We start from the raw sequence: 20,703 nt of genomic DNA, 5'->3' as shown, positions 1-20,703 counted from the left end.
ATGCATTGCCTGCAGCACATGGATAGGCATGTGGTGTGCCCCCATGGAGAGGATAACAGCTCTGCTACAAATGGAGCAAGGTTAGAGAAAGACGTGGCTATCCTGCCGGGCACTTTCAAAGCACTCGGACAGGGTGAAAATCTGAAAACAAAAATAAAAACAAATGGCAGCCCCTACGTTTAGCAGTGTGAAGTGATCTGATGCCTGCACTTAGGAATGCCAGCAAGGCAAAAGCCAGCTTTGCGGTGTTGGCAATTTCTTATAGGCCCAGGTAAGGAAAGGGAATTCGGAGAATCTTCAAAATTCAACATGCCTGTAAGAAAGGCTTTGCTATCACACTACAGCAAACGTTCAAACATTTGTCTTACTCATTTGTCACTATTTCATTTAACAATGATTGTTAAACTGTGTGAGGCAGAATAAAGCCAGTAATACACTAAATCTTACAATATAATCGCCTTGTTAATCCTCGTGCTCTGAGTGGCACTGATAACATGTATAGCAAGCATGCCTACCACGCATTGATGCTACCAAGACAAGCACATAACGTGGCTGCACATTGTTTTGGCTGCAGCTAACGTTTCAATTGATGTAGTGAAATTAATAATTTTTTTTATTTGTTTTTTTCTTTAATATTGTTCAGAGAAACTACACGAACAGTTGGTTGAATGGACCCATAGCCTTTACGGCTAGTTATGGGTGCAAATACAAAACAAGTACTATGTTACTCCAGACCTCGTAATGAAAAACTTCAAAATTAGCACACACAATATAATTCATTCCGACATTCCCGTGGAAATTAGTGTTTTAAAGATGCCGGAAAGTTATAACTTCATTTGGGACTTCATTCCACACATGGGCTCCACAATATTGTAGAAGTCTCCGGCCGTACATATTATAACAAGGTGGTTGTTATTTGTTAGGCTGTTATTTGCAGATCTTGTTTGTTTCTTTGGTAATCTAAATAAACTAAGGGGCAGGGGTTAGATTTTATTACAATGTTTGCTATTTCAGCTATCTTCAGTTTATATGCCATTGATAGCAGTAGGATGCGAAGCTGCTGAAAGAGTGGCTTACTGGGGTATGTACTATTTGAATAAGTTATTATACGAATGGCTCGTTTTTGAAGGCGAGAAACAGGATCTAGGTATGTTTTATATGTACCACCCCATGTTTCCAGACAATAGGGCAACTGACTGTGCACTGTGTAAAAGTCGTACCCTGGCACCTCCATCAAATGCAGAGGGGTTTATTAGGGGTTGATCGGAGGACAGGAGATGGTGACCGGTGACACAAGACGATCGTAGAGCGAAGCACAATCTCGTCCGAAAAAGACAGACCGAGCTTCCCGTGCGTGTGCCAGCTGATCGGCCAGGAACCCAGCAGTCTTCATCATCGTTTGTGTCGGCGCTGTATAATCTTCCTTGCAATATATATATATATATATATATCGTGTGATAGAAGGCTAGGTTGAGACAGCAAGGTCGTGACGGCAAGGCCAGCGATGCCTTGTCTAGCGTTTTAATCCGATGACAAAACCCAGGCGCGTGCCGGAGGTGGCGCCACGGGACGATGATGATGGTATGTACAAATGAAAGAGGAAGATCATGGCATGTACAAATTAAAGAACATCCCCGGAAGGCTCACAATATATATATATATATATATATATATATATATATATATATATACAGATAGACAGAGACTGGTTGATAGGTAGGTAGAGGGCAGGGTAGGGCATGGCAGGGCAGCGCAGGTTTATATCATGATATAATACTGAAGAAGACCAACACTGCCTTCAGGCTGACCTGTATAATGTCACTCTTTGGTGCAATAAGTGGCAAATGCAATTAAACCCTGTTAAGTGCACTTTAATGAGTTTACAGACAAAAATGTACTATTTCTTCCTATACTCTGAACCGTATTCCGATTCAATCCCTAACATCCTACTGGTTTTTGGGTGCACTTATATCCCCGTCACTAACCTGTAAGCCGCACATCGAACTAATTATTAGCAGCACTAACCAGAAGTTAGGTTATTTACTCCGAAACTTCAGCAATGTCCCAGCCCTTTTAAACTTAATTCCCTATAAAACTTGTTCTTCCCAAATTCCAATGCTGCCCCTATTTGGAACCCTCATCATGCCACCCTTTGCATTGTATTGGAGCTTGTTCAGGATAACGCAGCTCTAATTATAACTCTATCGCAAGTATAACAGCAATGAAATCTAACCTTTCTTACCTTCTCTAACACAGCGTAGAAATTTTTGTGCTTAAGCTTTTTGTAGTGAGAGCTACATTGGCCACAGTCTCACCATTTTGCCGTGCCTGTCCAAAGAAATAAGAAAAAAAAAGAAAAAGAAGGAAGGAAGAATTAGAAAAGATGAAAAAGAGCCAGAAGCAGAGAAGAAGAGACACATAACTTAGTAGTTGGTAGAGTCGAACAACAACGAGTTGCAAGGGCAAAAGGTTGATTCGAACTTTGTGACTGCGGTGTGCCCCAGAGTTCGATGCAGAGATGATGTCATAGTACTAGAAGTCTTCTACGCACGAATGAGAATGGTCAACGATGAGACAAAAGGGGTGCTCATATGTGAAGTGATTCCCTTCTAGCATAAAGGTTAAACCATAGAGTAAACTGTTTAGTGCAAAAGAAATGTCTTTACTTTCTGGCCAACCCTAAGCATTGCCATGCAGATTACTATCATGTAACTCCAGGTTTAACCACAAGCTAAACCACAGCTAACTTTTTCATACACTTTATTATACTCAGTCACAGCACATAAATCTTATAACTGCACCCAACTATCGCTCTTTTCCTGTCGACCATCAGCACAAGACTGAATCCATTTTTAGCCATACAAACACGTCCTAATATACACTAAAACCTTGTTAATTCGAAGTCCTTAGGACCGCGAAAAACATTAGAATTAACCGGGGTGTCGAATTATCAAAAATGGACGAAAAATGAAAAACAATTGCACGATACCTTGGTTCATCAATACAGCCCCTTTATTTAGATGTTCACTTGAGGTAGTCATCGATGCGCGACTGCTTGGCACCGTAGTTTGCGGCACCGTGTCATGTCCTCCAGTTGACAAATTGCACAGCATATCACTGTTACCACCACTACACTCCACAAAACTGCGCACGACGTTTAGCGACTCTACGACCGCAGCTAAAACCTGTGCACGGGCAGGTTCAGCATCAGGATCATCGTCGTCGGAATGTCCTCTGTCAGTGATCTCTTTCGAAGTCCGCATACGACATTTGCACATCACATTCTGCATTCATGTAGTCCATGAAATTGCAGCTACCGTCGTCTTCAGCGATGTCGTTCATCCGCACACAGAGTGCTTCCCCTTCATTGTCTAATATACTATCTGTATTAGACAAGTCATTGCAATCGTCACTCTCTTCATTGGGCGAACCAGCATCTTCTCGCTTAGAAAACCCAGCGTGCTTGAAACAACACTAAATCAGATTGCCCTTTACTTGCTTTTCTGAATATAACCATGGGCTGGGCAGTTGTCCACTGGACAGTTGTCCACCAGCCAGAGCCATGCCCGTGATTTTTAACTAACAATGCCATTACCAGATTTTCTGTATAACAGGGCCTTTGATGCTACTGCATTAAAATATGTTATTTACTGCACTTGGGCTCGCTACAATTGCCTGTGGAAAGGGACTCCACAGTCACTGAACCCAACCGGTACTCTCAAACAGGCACGGGAAACCAAGATGACCATCTGCTGACACATGTCTGAGGGAATGACCTGCAGAAAGATAAAAAAAAAAAGAAAGCATGAAGCCACACATTCAAAACATTAATACTGGAACAGTGTAAATGTTGAGTGCTTCATTAGGTGATTTCACATTATAACTAGTAAGTATGCTAGTCACAAGGACTGAGAAATAAAGAGCATTAAGCAACAGGTGAAAAACAAAGAAGTAAAAATTAGATAAATTCGATGGAAAAGAAACAGCGTGGAATTATACCGACAGTGGAAAATGCAGATCAGGAAGGAAGCTTTCTTTGATAACTCAAGAGGCAGTGCCTACTTTTTGAAGCTAGATCTGGGTGCCTTAGAACACGCAGCTACAAAAAGAAATTTAACAATGAAGATGACGCATGTGCTGTATGTGGTAACTCCAGTGAAACAATTGACCATAATATACTCGAATGTAATGATATCCATCCGGAAGTTGATTCAGGTGCAGTTACTGTTCCTGAAGCTCTGGGGTTTAGATATCAGTGGCCGGGTGAATCTGGAAGATTGGTGGCTTAAAAGCAGAGAAGTGACGTAATATTAGTAATGTAGAAACAAAAATTTAATAAATAGAATGATGGTTTAGTTAACCAATCTAAATCAATAATTAAGATATAGGGAGAAAAATGAGCATGACAGCTACTGCTACCACCCGGTTTCAAAGGGGACGCTCCTATAATCCATCCATCTATCCGCCTGCTACTGCTGCCGAGCCTCTGTGCGCTCATGACGAAAATTCTTGCCAAAAGCTATGTGTTATCTTTTTGTCAATTTCAGCTATAATACACCACATGGAAGAGCCTTGCTACCATGAAGCCGATAATACAGCCTCATCTAGATTCACCGCATAGATTCACGGCCAGAAACTGCCACAGCGAACAGAGACGAGAAATTTGCAGTTCACAAAATGACAAAGAAAATGGCATGCTCTCAATTTACTGAAACATAATTCGGTATGTGTGCAGCGAAATCATAACTTATATGCAAGGCTTATTCCACTGTTTTTGGTTGAATGATTAGCAAGCAGTCAAACTGCAATACATGTGTGAGATGTGTGACACCTGTGAAAGACGCTTAGCAAAAATAGTGTATTTTTAACCAGTCGTTTGTGATTCTAAGGATTTAAATTTGTTGGAAAAAAAGTCCATTCTCAGGTGTGGATAATCAGATAAGTTGTCTAATTATCCATGATTATCATAATGCCCTCACAAATATGCCATTTACGTTATATGCCTATACTGTATGCAAATTAAATAGAGCAAATAGAACAAGCAAAGGAGGTCCTGTGCTCTAGCCCTTCCTAGAGCTAAAGATACAAGAGATTCCTAGAGACACACCAATTCAGGCTATGTTCGCAAGGTTGAGGCACCGTCATTCAAAACATTATTAGTATAGATACGTACTAATAATGTAATAATTGATAATGACTCCATGCTATGTACCATACAGGATTCATCATGAATTATTGCAAGGCAACAGTCAGAACATTGAAAGATATAAGCCTAATGTTTCATACGCGTACAACTGGTTGAATTTGTGACACATAACTAGTAGCACGTATTTTCAAGATCAACTGCTGATCGAGACATATGTACGACATAGAGAATTATCCCATAAAGTAAGTTCTCGAGCATCTGCTCCATTGCGTGCCTGAAATCTCTAAATAAAGCATGCTTCAGAATGAAGTTACAGCGTACCATATGCCCAAATCCACCAGTAATGTAAGCTACCTGGTACCAGCTGACCTCTAAGCATGCAGCTACTGGGCAGGCTACCGAGGCGTGTTCTGCAAGTATCAAGCTGTTGAGCCTTTGGCAGCTTTTTCCTTAACAGCTCAGTGTTAGCACCTACCATGAGCTGGCACTGGAGGGCAAGTGCCCTATGACTAAATTTCTTCAGCCGACAGCAACAAGTCGGGAGGACTTGTTCCACCTTCCACCTTATAACAAATCTGGAAGTCTAGATATATTTGGGTGCTATCTCCATCTTGTTTATATTGTAAGCAAACAGCAAAAGCCAAACAACCTTAGGAAAGTAAGGTTCCAGACATGCTCCTCACCAACATTGTGCAATATCTGTATGCAGTCCGGAATGGCGTTCCAGACAATGTTGCTCTAATCACTTGCTCACATCACTTCGTCGCAGATGTAAAAGCTTTCCTGAAACTATGGGTATGTATTTTTTAATTTTACTATTGGGTTTGTATGGTTTAATGTCCCATAATTTTACTATCTCTTTTAGGGTATTTAATGAAATGAAGTCTAGTACTGCACACCAACAGAAGATATGCAAAACTGGATATGCCAGGGCATCTCATCATAAAGGGCCAGTGAGCCTTTTTTTACATTTAAGCCTTTTACAATTTCACACCACTTTACAATAATATTGCAGCTTTCAAGACTTCCATAAGACTTTTTTTCAAGCCCTTGATGAAGAGTATCAGATTGTCGATAAGGACATGAGATGCATCTACCACACTGCTGATGGACAGCTTTCTTCCTTCACTTTCCTGTATGCTTTAAATTCTGGCTAAGCACTGTGAACATCAGCAATACTGCATCGGAAATCCTGCTCATGCTAAAGACTACCGTTGCAATGGGCACACAACACAGACGAAAATAAAACAAGTCGAGAGAATAACACGCAGCCAATCCTGACATGTCAACAGTTCTGCACACTCTCCTGCTTGTCAGCCGGTCAAAGTTAGGCAAGTAAGGAAGGCTAAACAAAGTCACTCGCTTAGCCAAAGCATCTTAAGCAATGCGCCTGGTGCCAAATGATACTAACCAAAGCCATTTACTATGTGAGCACACTAAATGCATAGCAAAGAGGAAATTCACAAAAAAAAAAAAAAAAACTGATGACTACCGAGAGTAAAACACGGACAATTGCCAATCATGAATAAAGATAATCAATCTCGTGGCACAACAAAGAAACCAAACATTTGTTAATGCATGATACCACCTCAGTCTTCATATGTAATAATGCATACCGGGGAAACTTTTCATGTCCATGAATTGAAGTAGTACCTCAGCGTACATCACATTGTTGAAACAGGTCGCTGTTGAGGGCAATGCAAAGGGCATCTTGCATTACCAAACCTTCAATTCCTTTCTTTTACCAGAACATTGCCCAGCTTGATACATAAAAGACAGGTCTCTGTTGCACTCTTGGTCTTGATTTTGTTTTATTTTTGTGTTTGCTCATTTCATATGCATTTAATCATGCTCCAGAAACATGCACTTTGTCGATAGCTGTCTTCCTACCTTTGCGATTTGTCCTGCACTCTTGGTTCAGTGTGCTTCATCACTAACTTGAGCAGCCACACACATGGATAGTGTGGCAGAGCAGGGCCCACAAATTGTCTAACTTGCACCCTTTTCCAAAATGTCCCCTTCGGTGAAACCTGACTGAATAAAACACTCGATCAGTGTGGTTCCACCTGCTCTGGCCTGCACTGCTGGAGCTGTACACCATGTAACAAAAAAGCACCTGATATAAAAATGTGATGAGGCACAATGTATAGCTGCACTTGCCTTCCTGCCTGATCAAATTTTACAGCAACAATACCAACGTTATATAATATTCGACAACTTGGAACTACCAGCTGCGCATTCTTGTCCCATGAGTGCTAACATGCTAGCAAAATGATGATGTATAGTAGGATTTCCACAGTACCGTCTTTGCCAAAAGTAACCAGGCTGCTCCGAAGGCTGGCGGAGCAAGCGCGCGGCCGTGTGGCGGCGTTGCGCTCGCTGTGGCTTATCGGTGCTTGTCAGCTCCGAGGGTACAATAGCTGACATAACTTCGCACCCTCACTCTCATCCGTTGGATGATAAAAACTAGGCGCGTATGATGTGTCGGCTGCGGTTTCACGTGTGCGAAGCTTGGTAGAGCCCAGCGAGGGCGCTCAGTATAGCGACGGGGCTATTCGCTCTTCATGGCAACTGCCCTGAAGCAGATAATATGTCCCGTTTCTCGCTGTATAATTATACGTGCTTGTGTTCTGTAATCCGCTGCTGAAACGCACCAGCAGAATTGCGCTTTCCTGTGTGTTCCATGCGCCTGTACATCGCACCTCGAAATTTCAATATGCTTTCTTCAAGGTGCCTTGCGTAGTGCCACATTACAGGTCGTAACTAGGAAAAGCTTGTGAACCCTTTCAAGCCACCTTATCTCTCTTTTAGGCTTGCGAAATTGTGTTAGCCCTCGGGGTGACTGTTTAAAATATGTGCAATGATTGATTGTAACAAATTTTTGCACTTGCTTGTAGGTAAGTTTTGGTTTAAGTAAACTAAAATAAAACCTTCCTCGCGCTTACCCATTATATGCACATGATTGCTTTCCCGCTCGCGGAACCCTTATTTCAGGGCGACACTGTCTGGCAAACCTAGCACATATTCGTCCTAGAAACGAACAAGAGCTCACTGTGTCTACTATCACCTGTTTTTCTGTTTCCCGCAGTTGCCAAGAAGAGCGAATAGCCCCGTCGCTATACTGAGCGCCCTCGCTGGGCACAACCAGGCTTCGCACACGTAAAACCGCAGCCCACACATCATACGCGCCTAGTTTTTATCATCCAACGGGCGAGAGTGAGGGTGCGAAGTTACGTCAGCTATTGTACCCTCGGAGCTGACGAGCACCGATAAGCCACAGCGAGCGCAATGCCGCCACACGGCCGCTTGCTTGCTCCGCCAGCTTTCGGAGCAGCCTGGTTACTTTTGGCAAAGACGGTACATAAGCTTTACTGATTTGTTTTCTGATAGGGGCCTTTCATGAGTATTTTTTTCAAAATTTATAAGTTAGGCTCTGCTGTATGTGTATAGTACTAGTATAGTACTGGGTATAGTATAGTATAGTACTAGTAATGTCCCTACTGAAGGTGTGCACAGTAGACCTTCCGGTGAGATACCCATAAAGCTGGCAACGAGTTGACCCGATTATGGGGCTTAGTTATTGCCCTTAGCAACCCAAGCTATGAGGGACATGCCGCAGTGAAGGGCTCCGAATAATTTTAACCAACTGAGGTTCTTTCATGTGCACCGATATCATACATACAGGTTCGCACTGCATTTGGCCAGGATCAAACCCAGATTCCCTGCCCTATAGTAGCTGAGTGCCCTACGCAACAAGCTTAGCAGCATGCCTTGGGGTTCAGAACAATGGGGAATGTACAATGCCTGAAAGCACTAAAATAGAATGACTCACTGTTGTCATTGGTGTCACACCATTTTCTTGAGCAGGCTGATCAGTCTTGTCACCGACACCATTACCATTCCATGAACTGTAACAGCTGTTCTGAGCAAGGCACACTAATTTAGGATGAATAACTGCATTCATTGGAGGGCTTCCGTAGATGAATTTTTTTCGTAAACTTCTAACCAACATGAGTGCCCCAGTTAACAGCGATCATTTAGTCCACTTAACATGCACACAACACATGCAGTCATTATCTACAATGCACCATTTTGAGTTCCATACAAGATTTTTACTCAGGAGCTCCTATCATATATATGGTGAAATAAATGAATTGTTATAGCAGTAATGTTTTTTGCGCCATACATATTTACTTCAGTGCTACTATCAAGCAGCGCTACAATTAATACAGAGCACAGTCATTTCCAGTCACTGTCCTTAAATGACATTATTTGCGGTAAACGCTTCCGTGTTCTCTAGAGAACTCTCCGGAACAATGCACTGCAGCTGATCCAAAATTTGGATCGCACATATGAATTAAATGAGGTGCCAGTGTCGCAGCAGTATTCCGTTGCACACATAGTCGTGTCACGAAAGGCTGAAACAACTGCGCCTCAAAAAGTTTCGTGCATTTCTCGAAATTGCATGTTCATCCTGCATTATATCCCAGCAGCCTTGTTTGCAATGCCGCGAAAAACGGTTTAACGAAGAGAACATTTTACGACTGCCTTCAAAACCAAAACCAGCGTTTACAGCAAATTTCTTGCGTCTTGCAGTGCTGGTGACTGTTTTCTTGCTTGTCGTTTTGTTGCCGTGATCATTACGTCATACGAATTGTTCCAAGGACGGTTACCTCAGCCATTCCACAGCGTGTTGCGCGTGCACCTTGCGCGCGAAAGGTGCTGCGCTACGTGTGCACGTTTGCGCATTCCATTTACGTGTCACAACGAAAATGACGGCAGTTGTGCACGTCATGAGTTGTTGCTTCCCGCAAGCTGTGTGCTGTAAATAATTCATTGTTACGTAAGTTGTCTTGCTGCATACGGTCTAGCGTTGTTTTTTTCCTGATGACTACCTACATTCCCGCACACCATCGCGTTCGCATGCTGGCGCTATGTCGGGTACGTCTCGTGGCTACCGATAGTCGGTCGAAGCACTCGGCCCAGTTCGCTTATGCAGCACAGGTCGCTTTACTGTTGATGGCTATGTTCATTCATGTGGTACGGTTTTCAGCCATGAATATCTTTCTACAACATGATGCTGTTCTGGACACTTCGACGATTTGCTGAATGCATGATCAGACTTGTGTGGCCTGATCGCGTGCATCTTCATGACTGTCGTCTGCTGTTCTGTCAAACTGCAGTGGTGGTTAGCTTAATTAGGTCTAATTCCATTGCATAAACTGGCAGGCATTTGTTCTTTCTTGGAGGCACGTGCCACTTTGGAATGATGACAAGTTTTGGGGTTAAGAGTGTAATCCGTTGAATGTTCCAAATTTTTCTTCGTGTATGTGCAGCTCGCCCGCGTCTTTCAAGTGATCCACTTCGTCGAAACGTTGCGGCGAGTCCCAGTGACTGAAAAACGTTATTACATGCGCAAAACTGTTCAAGCTAGCTTTGCGTTGCATTGCAAGAAAAAAAAAAGTATTGTCTGAACGTGAGCCTTTGTATCCCATCTCACTGCATGCATAACAACTGTGTCAAGGACACCTGACACAAATAAATTACAGGAGCAGTAATTCTGAAGCATAAACTTGGAAATTTTTATTTTTTTTCTCGTATCTGACTTCTTGAGTCAAGGAGGTGAATCAAAGAGTGGCTACAAAAATAGATATCGAAAACCAGCAGAGGGGCCATTAAGGCATAGATGCTCTGTCGAGACCTGTTGTCAAGCCTTCTTTGGCAAGGATGCAACACGAATGGTAGCTGTGGTTCATTTCTTCAGGAAGTAAGACCTACATCTGATGAATGCCGACAGGGAGGGAAAATTTGTCGTGCTCGCACTCATCCTGTACCCAGTCTTGTGTGTGTTCTTTTCCACAACTACCATGTCTGAAGTCAACCTCGCTGTATATACGAATGCCACATACGGGCATCTCAAGAAAAGTATTGAAGTCATGAGGACTGGAGCTAAACACCTTATCTGTTTCTTTGTTTTCAAAATCCATACAGTGGAGATGTGAACGCAGACTTGCCTAAGAGTGATCTTCTGAAGAACCTTTCTGTTGAGGTGTGCCTAAATTTAAAAAGTAGCTGTTTTTCTAGCGCAGTGTAACGTGCATAGAGCTCTTTTACAGGTGAGGAGATTTAAGGTTCTTTCCTCTGTATGCCTGCAGTTCTTATCTTTGAAAATTGCCTGTAGCTTCAGTTCATATAAGAAACACCCATGCAAGGCTCTACAGGAGAAGCGATTTTGCATTTAGAACAGGTAGACATTGTTCTTTCAGTGTTTTTTTTTGCACACCAGTAAAATCAAATGCTATAAGATGTGTCGGCTTGTAATTGTAATGGCTCGTAATTGTTGATGTGATGTGCTCGGTTTCCTCAATCATTTTAGGTGCAATTCTACTTCCGGAAATGTGGGAGGAATCATTACCTCAGTCACTGTAATTGATGCGAAAGAGCACAGGAGAGATCTTTAGTTATTCTGCATTTTGTTTGCTGGTTAGCTTAATGAGGACATTATCATAGGTTGTACAAGACAGTTATTACCAGCTCCCATTCCCGCCAGTTGACCTTCTATGTGACAATCATGCTAACGCATAACATTCCATGTCCGCTGCTGTGGTATATACCAAGTGTCCCTGCACTTGGTATATTCCGACTGATGATGAGGATGATGACATTGTTCAAGGCATGCTAAGAGTAAATAAGAGAGGAGGAGAGTTTGGCCTGACTTTGTGTGAGCTGTCATGTTTTTAGGGCTTTTCATATACAGTATATAGGCTTACTTGTAATCCACTATGTACAGTACACGAGCTATTCAGTTGCATGCCATGTGGTGCTGTTACAATGATGCACGCATTATAACAGTTCTTGTACCGGTGCTCAATTTCCAAACTGATCCAGCTTTCACTGCCATTGTTCTGCCAAGCACTGGCAAATATATTTAATATCTGCGACCATGTTAAATGCATATTAGTTTGCAGTGTCCAGACATGGCTGAGAACGGAGATAAGGACACTTTTAAAAAGAATATTTCTGCTGCTCATGCTCGTGGTGATCATTCTGCACAATAGATAGGCGGGCGAGTTAGTGATATATTTAAAAAAAAAAGTAATAGAGCGAACAACGGGGATACTTGTGCTGTGTTTCTCTAGCCTTCATCCCCATTGTTCGCGCTGTTATTTTTTTAAAGAGCTTTCTGCTTTTACACAGCATCAAGGCTCTTGTTATCAGTGCAGTTCAGTCGTTCTGTCTTGTCCGACTCTTAGTGACCCTATGGACCATATCACGCCACGCTTTCCGGTCTCCCTCTATCTTCCTAACATGACATAACTTCATCTGCAGCGCCTCGAAGATGCCATCTAACCATCGCGTTCACTGCCTACCCCTTTTCCGGTGACCCTCAACCTTTCCCAAAATCAAATCTTTCTCCAGCGATTCCTCTCCTCTCATCAGATGACCAAAGTAGCTGAGCTGCAACATTAGAATTTGACCCTCCAATGAGCAGTCAGGGTTTGTGGTCAACAATATTGACTGATTTGATCTTCTGTCCGTCCAAAGAACTCTCAAGAGTCTCCGCCAGCACCACAATTCAAACGCGTCAATTCTTCGGCGGTCAACCTTCTTCACAGTCCAACTCTCGCATCCATACATCACAACTGGAAAGACCATAGCACGAGTTATACAGATCTTGGTTGGCAGTGTAATGTCTCTGCTCTTTACTAGGCTCTCTTTCCCAGAAGCAGGCATCTCCTAATTTCATGGCTGCAGTCTCCTTCCGGGGTAATCTTGGAGCCCAAGAAGAGAAAATCTGTCACAGCTTCCACTTCTCCCTTGATGCTCCATTACTTGGTAGGGCAAGACGCCATAATCTTTGTCTTTATAATGTGCAGTTTAAGCCCTAACTTCTCACTCTCTTCTTGTACGCACATCAGAAGTCTTTTGAGTTCCACTTCACTTTCTGCCATTAAAGTGGTATCATTCGCATATCTAAGGTTGTTGATACATTTCCGAGCAATCTTCACTCCAGCTGAAGACTCGTCCAGACTTGGCCTTCATCATGATGCACTCGGCATATAGGTTAAATAGGCAGGGCGACAGTATGCAGCCTTCTCTCACTCCTTTCTCAATCGGAAACCAATCAGTAAGACCATGCCCAGTTCTGACTATTGCCCCTTGCCCTTCATATAGCTTCCTGAGGAGACAGATGAGGTGAATTGGAACTCCCATCTATTGGAGAGCTTGCCACAATCTGCTGTGATCTACGCAGTCAAACGATTTCGCATAATCAATAAAGCAGAAGTAGATGGGTTTCCGGAACTCTCTTGCTTTATCCATGATCCAGCTAAGGTTGGCAATGTGGTTTCTAGTTCCTCTGCCCTTGCGAAACTCAGCTTGCATGTCCGGAAGCTTGCGATCCACATACTGCTGCAGCCTACCTTGGAGAATTTTCAACATCACCTTGCTAGCATGCGAAATAAGTGCGATCGTGCACTAGTTGGAACAATCATTGGCACTGCCTTTCTTTGGAATGGGGATGTAAACTGACCTCCAATTATGTGGCCACTGCAGGGTTCTCCAAATTTGTTGACATAATGTATACAGAATGTTAACAGCGTCGTCATGGTTGAGGTTTTGAAGCAACTCAGCTGGAATGCCATCAATTCTGCTAGCTTTATTCTTAGCAAGGCTGGCTAAGGCCCATTCAACTTCACTCTTCAGGATGCCCAGCTCGAGATCAGTAATCACAACCGTCTTATGTTGTGTTTGCACGTCCGGGTCCTTCTTGTACAGTTCTTCTGTGTATTCCTGCCACCTTTTCTTTATCTCTGAGGCTTCAGTGAGGTCCCTGCCTTCTTTTTCCATTATCACGCCCAGCTTAGCGCAGAAGCTTCCTTTAATATCTTTGATTGTCTTATACAGAGCTCTTGTGTTCCTCAATTGGTTGTTGTTATCAACTGCTTGGCACCGTATGTTCAGGAAGGCATTCTTATCTCTTCTTGCTATTTTCTGAAAATCTGCATTGAGAACCTTGTATCTTTCTCTTTGCTCCATAACTTTTGCCATCCTCCTTTCCTCAGCTATTTGCTAAGCCTCTTCAGATAACCAGTTTGCTTTCTTGCATTTCTTTTGCTTTGGAACTACCTTAGTAGCAACTTCTTGTATTATATCACAAACATCAGTCCACATCTCTTCAGGCTCTCTGTCTTCTAGATCTAATTCTTGAAATCGATTCCTCACTTCCACAGCATATTCTGATGAAATTTGATCCAGATCATACCTGAAAGGCCTTCTAGTTTTCTGTGTTTTCCTCAATCGAAGCTTAAATTTGGCAACAAGAAGCTGATGATCAGTGCCACAATCGGCCCCTGGCCTTGTTTTTACTGCTTGTGTAGCACTTCTCCATCTCTGCCTGCAAAGAATATAATCAGTCTGATTCCTGATCAGACCGTCTGGTGAAGTCCATGTGTACAGGTGCCTCTTGTGCTGTTGAAAATGAGTATTAGCTATGGTCAGGTTGTTTTCTTGACAGTTATTATTTTGGCATTCAGGGCAGCTCGCCAAATTTGTTTTGTACTCATGGCAAAATAAAAAAAAGAAATTGATGTTATAGAGTTTTGTGTAACTTAAATTATGCTTGGGTAATCAAAGAAATTAGTAATGGAATCTGTTTAGGGGAAAGATAATTAAACTGAAAGTAGAAGAAAAAACGTGCCGATGGTGGGAACCGAACCCACAACCTCCGAATATTGCTTCCGGTGCTCTTCCAACTGAGCTACATCGGCCGCTGTCCCCCCTGCTACTTTCTTGATTATTAATGTTGTCTATATACGAACCTTGAGAGTGTTCACCAGCGCCACCCTCAACCATAGCGGCGGACGTGGAACGTCCTGTGTTACCGCCAGTGTCACGTAGAACGTGATCAAGAGCGAGGACAAAAGCTGTGCTAGAACCCTCTTATGCTACCAATGGCTTCAAGACTGCTAGAACAGAGACCCCCGTAAGCTACAAGCACATAAATGAAGGGGAAATGAGGGTGCTCGTTATAATACATGAAGGAAAGAAGCCAACAGTCGGCGAGGCCAAGGAAAGCATTGGGGATTGTACTTTATGTCTTTCTATTTTTTAATTTTTACTTGGGTAATCACAGAAGTTAGTAATGGAATCTGTTCAGGGGAAAGATAATTAAACTGAAAGTAGAAGAAAAAACAATGTGCCGATGGTGAGAACCGAACCCTCGACCTCCGAATATCGCGTCCGAGCACCGGACGCGTTATTCGGAGGATGCGTTATTTCTGTGATTACCCAAGTAAAAATTAAAAAATAGAAAGACAAAGTACAATTCCCAATGCTTTCCTTGGCCTCGCCGACTGTTGGCTTCTTTCCTTCTTAAATTATGCTTAAAATTTGAACACTTTTTTTCTTTTCTGCCACGGGATCCAAGCTTGTGATCCCTATCATCATTTGGAAATGATGCAGTGACCTTGCATCAAAGATCTGGAATGAAAAAAACTGCAGTAATGTGATCTTAGTTTCTTGTAAAAAGTGGTTTTGGCAGGTGATGCCACTGTCTCTCTTTTTTCACATTACCTAGCTTAACTCATCACTGCTTTCTATGACAGCAATCTGTTTGTCAGCTGCAGCTTCAGTCTTTCTTTGGTGTCCCTAGAAAGGCTGACAGTTTGGCTGACCGGTTTGACATTGCTCCTCACTCAATTTTGTGCTGTGATTTCTTGTTGCTTGTGCAGAACACCATCGCAGCTGGAGCTCCAGCTGTCGTTGTTCATCTCGGATGAGGAGGAGAGTCATGACTGGTATCTTATGGCACAACAGGCACCCCTGTGTGATGAAAAAGCAACATTTGTGCTCAGTGATGTGTACAGGAAGGTGGTGAAGAACCTTTACGAAGGGCCCATATACCAGATGGACTGCATAATTGAGTGGCCAGCTACGATGTGGTTCAACTGGTCTTACAATACCACCAGGTAGGGGTTCAATTTTGAACTGGTCTGCACATGGCTTAGTTACTTCATTTTTACCTTAACTGCTAACCTGATGCACGTGAGATATTTTGGGAGGGGTATGCAAAAGAAAAGTATGAAAGGTGAATGAGAAGAGAATACGTTGTAAGTACTCGCACAAGAAGAGCGAAAAGAAGAAAAGTAGCTAATCAAACACAGCTTGGGTAGTACCAAGGTGTAAAATATGAAAAAAGGAAGTGGATTACAAAGGTTTGAAGCTGAATATAGAAAAAAAATAATGTTTAAAAATTCAAAAATGAATATCGTGCAACTGAAAAAGTGATCAGAGGAGCACATAGAAGTATTGCGTGTGGCATTTTGAAATTCAGAATATGCTACATATTTATGGTTGTGGGGATTTTAGTTTCACTGAGAGCTGATGCTTTTCGAAATGCTGGTTCCAGTCATGTTTAGTAATAGCCCATTTAAGCCCGTAAACTAAAGTGCACTTGTGGGGAGTGTCTCTCACGAAAAGTGCACTCTGAATTTGTTAAACAATATAACATAAGTGCACTCGAGTGAGAGTACGTTCGCAGAATAAACTTCGAGAGCCGTCTGTAGCTTTGCGGGCAGTGATTTCTTCGTCACAGAACGTATTGTGTAAATGATATGCATACAGGTTGACATACGTGTTTTGTAGGTATCTTTATTTGAGTAATTGTTTTAAGATAGCTACAAGCAAGGCATCACATAACAAAAACATGATGTAAATATGTATGCAACTTTCAAATTAGGCTTTGTTCTGGCACTGTGCCGAAGCCATTTTCTGTTGTATCTGATGTTTATTGATATGCAGTCTCCTATTAATGGGACGATATCAAACTTTAGTCATTTTTTTGTGTTCTGCTATATTAGAAAGCAGTATTCTGAACTTTAGACCTGGAAGTGCACATATTTCTTTTTAAATATTTTATATAGTTGCCAATTTCTTATCTGCAAGGGCACTCTGCTCTCTCATTTAGCACTGTGCAGCGTAAAGTGTCTTGAGATGTAGAGTGCACTGCCCGTATTAACTTGCATGTTTCTCGAGGGTATAACCCCTGGTATTTGTCCGAGCGATGCCTGATGCACGAACATGCGTCCATGTGTCACAAGCATTCCGCTTCGTTGCACACGTTCCCTCATTTTTCCATGTTAGGCGTCACTTTACTCTGTTGGGATGAATCAGTATCCACCTGCTTTCTCCCCTTCTCACTTACACCAACATCAATGTCGCATAAATAAGCAATGTGACCTTCCAGCCCATGTTGTTAAAGAGGGTCCTGCCAATCTTATCTCCCTTTTGGACCAAAGAAGTGAAAGCAGTGTCAGTAACCCTGTTACAGGAGGGCCCACAATCTTGTGTTAATGGATGGCATCTTCATTATGTCCACCGTCAACCTTCATCACAGAAAGTTTAAATGTACAGCAATCAGTTATCATCTGCCACCGCACGTTCCACTGCTCATACCCAGATCCCCTTGACTCCATAGATGGCGCACATGCTGGAAGTCAGTATATAGACCTGTTGCATCGGGACAAGTGAGCACGTATGCACTGGCCACACGCAGTAGTGTGCCACGGCAGAGTCCTTCAATACTCTAACGGTCATGAAACTGCCGCCCAAGACAAGAGCGGCTGCCAGGGGCGCCATCGCTGATCGAGGTGTCAGGAGATCGCGCCGGCGCCATGCGATAGGGTTGATCCTGGGACACTTTCATTCACACTCATGCAGTTATTTCCTCTTCTCATTACATTAAGCGAAATTGATCACGATTTTCCAGTATCCACTGAAGGTTCATAATATTAGTCTGCCTGATGCTTATAGGAAAAGCACTGCCAGCAGATCCACAGCCCAATCATCACTTGTGATTTTCTGGTTGTGATGTAGGGACTTCATGCTTATAATGCGACACTGAAACTGTGCTGAAAGGTGTGGTGTGTTCTTTAACCTGAAACATACAGGTTACTCCTGCATAATACGCAGTAAGGCAACGGCCGCGTTAGCAGGTGGTGCTCGCTTGATTCGCTCCGCACTTCGGTTGTTCGCGCAGCTTGTGTGCCTGCCTGTCCTAGCCATAGCATTATCCATGTTTGAACCTTTGGATTGCTCGGCAGTAATCGTCGTGTGATTTCAATGGAAGGTTGAATGTATAACTGCTGTTGTCGCTGCTGGAGCACCGCGGCATCAGACTAAGATTACCAACTTTGCAGTGCAAAATAAAAGCTGCATTTTTTTTTAAACCTACTGCCTATTTCCACTTGTTTTTTGGCTGGTAAGTGGATAATTTGACGCTACTCCTGTTAAGCCATAGTACCGTTTAGTACATACTTTTTCTGAGTTCCGGCCAACTACGGATTAACAAGGTTTTACTGTAATATAAGCAGTGTGATACCACTTGGTTGGTTTCCCATAGAACTGAATGTAAAAAAAGTGTGAGAGAAGCCACATATGGTGAACTGCTTTGCATGTATATCTGTAAAGACTGAACTTTCTCATTGATAGGAAACTGCGGTGACCCTAAGTAACGGCCAAGCTCTGACCATGTTCTTGACTTGCACGTATCTCGCGTGCAACACGCTACCGATGACCGACTGTGTACAAAATGCTGCCTCTGTTTTGTGGCTTAAGAAAGCTCTGGCGGCACATTTTGAACCGGCACAGTGTTGCATCGGTTAATGCTCATCATTGTGGAGCAAAGGTGGCCAGATATTTCCACAGCATGCATTGCCTGCAGCACATGGATAGGCATGTGGTGTGCCCCCATGGAGAGGATAACAGCTCTGCTACAAATGGAGCAAGGTTAGAGAAAGACGTGGCTATCCTGCCGGGCACTTTCAAAGCACTCGGACAGGGTGAAAATCTGAAAACAAAAATAAAAACAAATGGCAGCCCCTACGTTTAGCAGTGTGAAGTGATCTGATGCCTGCACTTAGGAATGCCAGCAAGGCAAAAGCCAGCTTTGCGGTGTTGGCAATTTCTTATAGGCCCAGGTAAGGAAAGGGAATTCGGAGAATCTTCAAAATTCAACATGCCTGTAAGAAAGGCTTTGCTATCACACTACAGCAAACGTTCAAACATTTGTCTTACTCATTTGTCACTATTTCATTTAACAATGATTGTTAAACTGTGTGAGGCAGAATAAAGCCAGTAATACACTAAATCTTACAATATAATTGCCTTGTTAATCCTCGTGCTCTGAGTGGCACTGATAACATGTATAGCAAGCATGCCTACCACGCATTGATGCTACCAAGACAAGCACATAACGTGGCTGCACATTGTTTTGGCTGCAGCTAAAGTTTCAATTGATGTAGTGAAATTAATAATTTTTTTTATTTGTTTTTTTCTTTAATATTGTTCAGAGAAACTACACGAACAGTTGGTTGAATGGACCCATAGCCTTTACGGCTAGTTATGGGTGCAAATACAAAACAAGTACTATGTTACTCCAGACCTCGTAATGAAAAACTTCAAAATTAGCACACACAATATAATTCATTCCGACATTCCCGTGGAAATTAGTGTTTTAAAGATGCCGGAAAGTTATAACTTCATTTGGGACTTCATTCCACACATGGGCTCCACAATATTGTAGAAGTCTCCGGCCGTACATATTATAACAAGGTGGTTGTTATTTGTTAGGCTGTTATTTGCAGATCTTGTTTGTTTCTTTGGTAATCTAAATAAACTAAGGGGCAGGGGTTAGATTTTATTACAATGTTTGCTATTTCAGCTATCTTCAGTTTATATGCCATTGATAGCAGTAGGATGCGAAGCTGCTGAAAGAGTGGCTTACTGGGGTATGTACTATTTGAATAAGTTATTATACGAATGGCTCGTTTTTGAAGGCGAGAAACAGGATCTAGGTATGTTTTATATGTACCACCCCATGTTTCCAGACAATAGGGCAACTGACTGTGCACTGTGTAAAAGTCGTACCCTGGCACCTCCATCAAATGCAGAGGGGTTTATTAGGGGTTGATCGGAGGACAGGAGATGGTGACCGGTGACACAAGACGATCGTAGAGCGAAGCACAATCTCGTCCGAAAAAGACAGACCGAGCTTCCCGTGCGTGTGCCAGCTGATCGGCCAGGAACCCAGCAGTCTTCATCATCGTTTGTGTCGGCGCTGTATAATCTTCCTTGCAATATATATATATATATATATATCGTGTGATAGAAGGCTAGGTTGAGACAGCAAGGTCGTGACGGCAAGGCCAGCGATGCCTTGTCTAGCGTTTTAATCCGATGACAAAACCCAGGCGCGTGCCGGAGGTGGCGCCACGGGACGATGATGATGGTATGTACAAATGAAAGAGGAAGATCATGGCATGTACAAATTAAAGAACATCCCCGGAAGGCTCACAATATATATATATATATATATATATATATATATATATATATATATATATATATATATATATATATATACAGATAGACAGAGACTGGTTGATAGGTAGGTAGAGGGCAGGGTAGGGCATGGCAGGGCAGCGCAGGTTTATATCATGATATAATACTGAAGAAGACCAACACTGCCTTCAGGCTGACCTGTATAATGTCACTCT

The 20,703-nt window shown here is 42.6% G+C and overlaps 1 protein-coding gene across 1 annotated transcript in view; it reads left to right on the top strand.

The window, feature by feature from the left end:
* LOC146172107 (uncharacterized) overlaps window positions 1–20,703 on the top strand; it is a 40,778-nt gene continuing 20,075 nt past the window's right edge. The window contains exons 1-2 of the mRNA XM_084585967.1: window positions 1–80; window positions 15,880–16,116. Coding sequence (XP_084442093.1) covers window positions 1–80; window positions 15,880–16,116 — 317 coding nt within the window. The remainder of the gene's footprint in view (window positions 81–15,879; window positions 16,117–20,703) is intronic.

The sequence above is a fragment of the Amblyomma maculatum genome, unplaced genomic scaffold, assembly GCF_055883805.1.
Source record: "Amblyomma maculatum isolate TAMU_Amacu unplaced genomic scaffold, ASM5588380v1 scaffold_13, whole genome shotgun sequence".
Taxonomy (NCBI): domain Eukaryota; kingdom Metazoa; phylum Arthropoda; class Arachnida; order Ixodida; family Ixodidae; genus Amblyomma; species Amblyomma maculatum.
The sequence above is the reverse complement of the archived record's forward strand: the minus strand, read 5'-3'. Positions and strand labels throughout refer to the sequence as shown.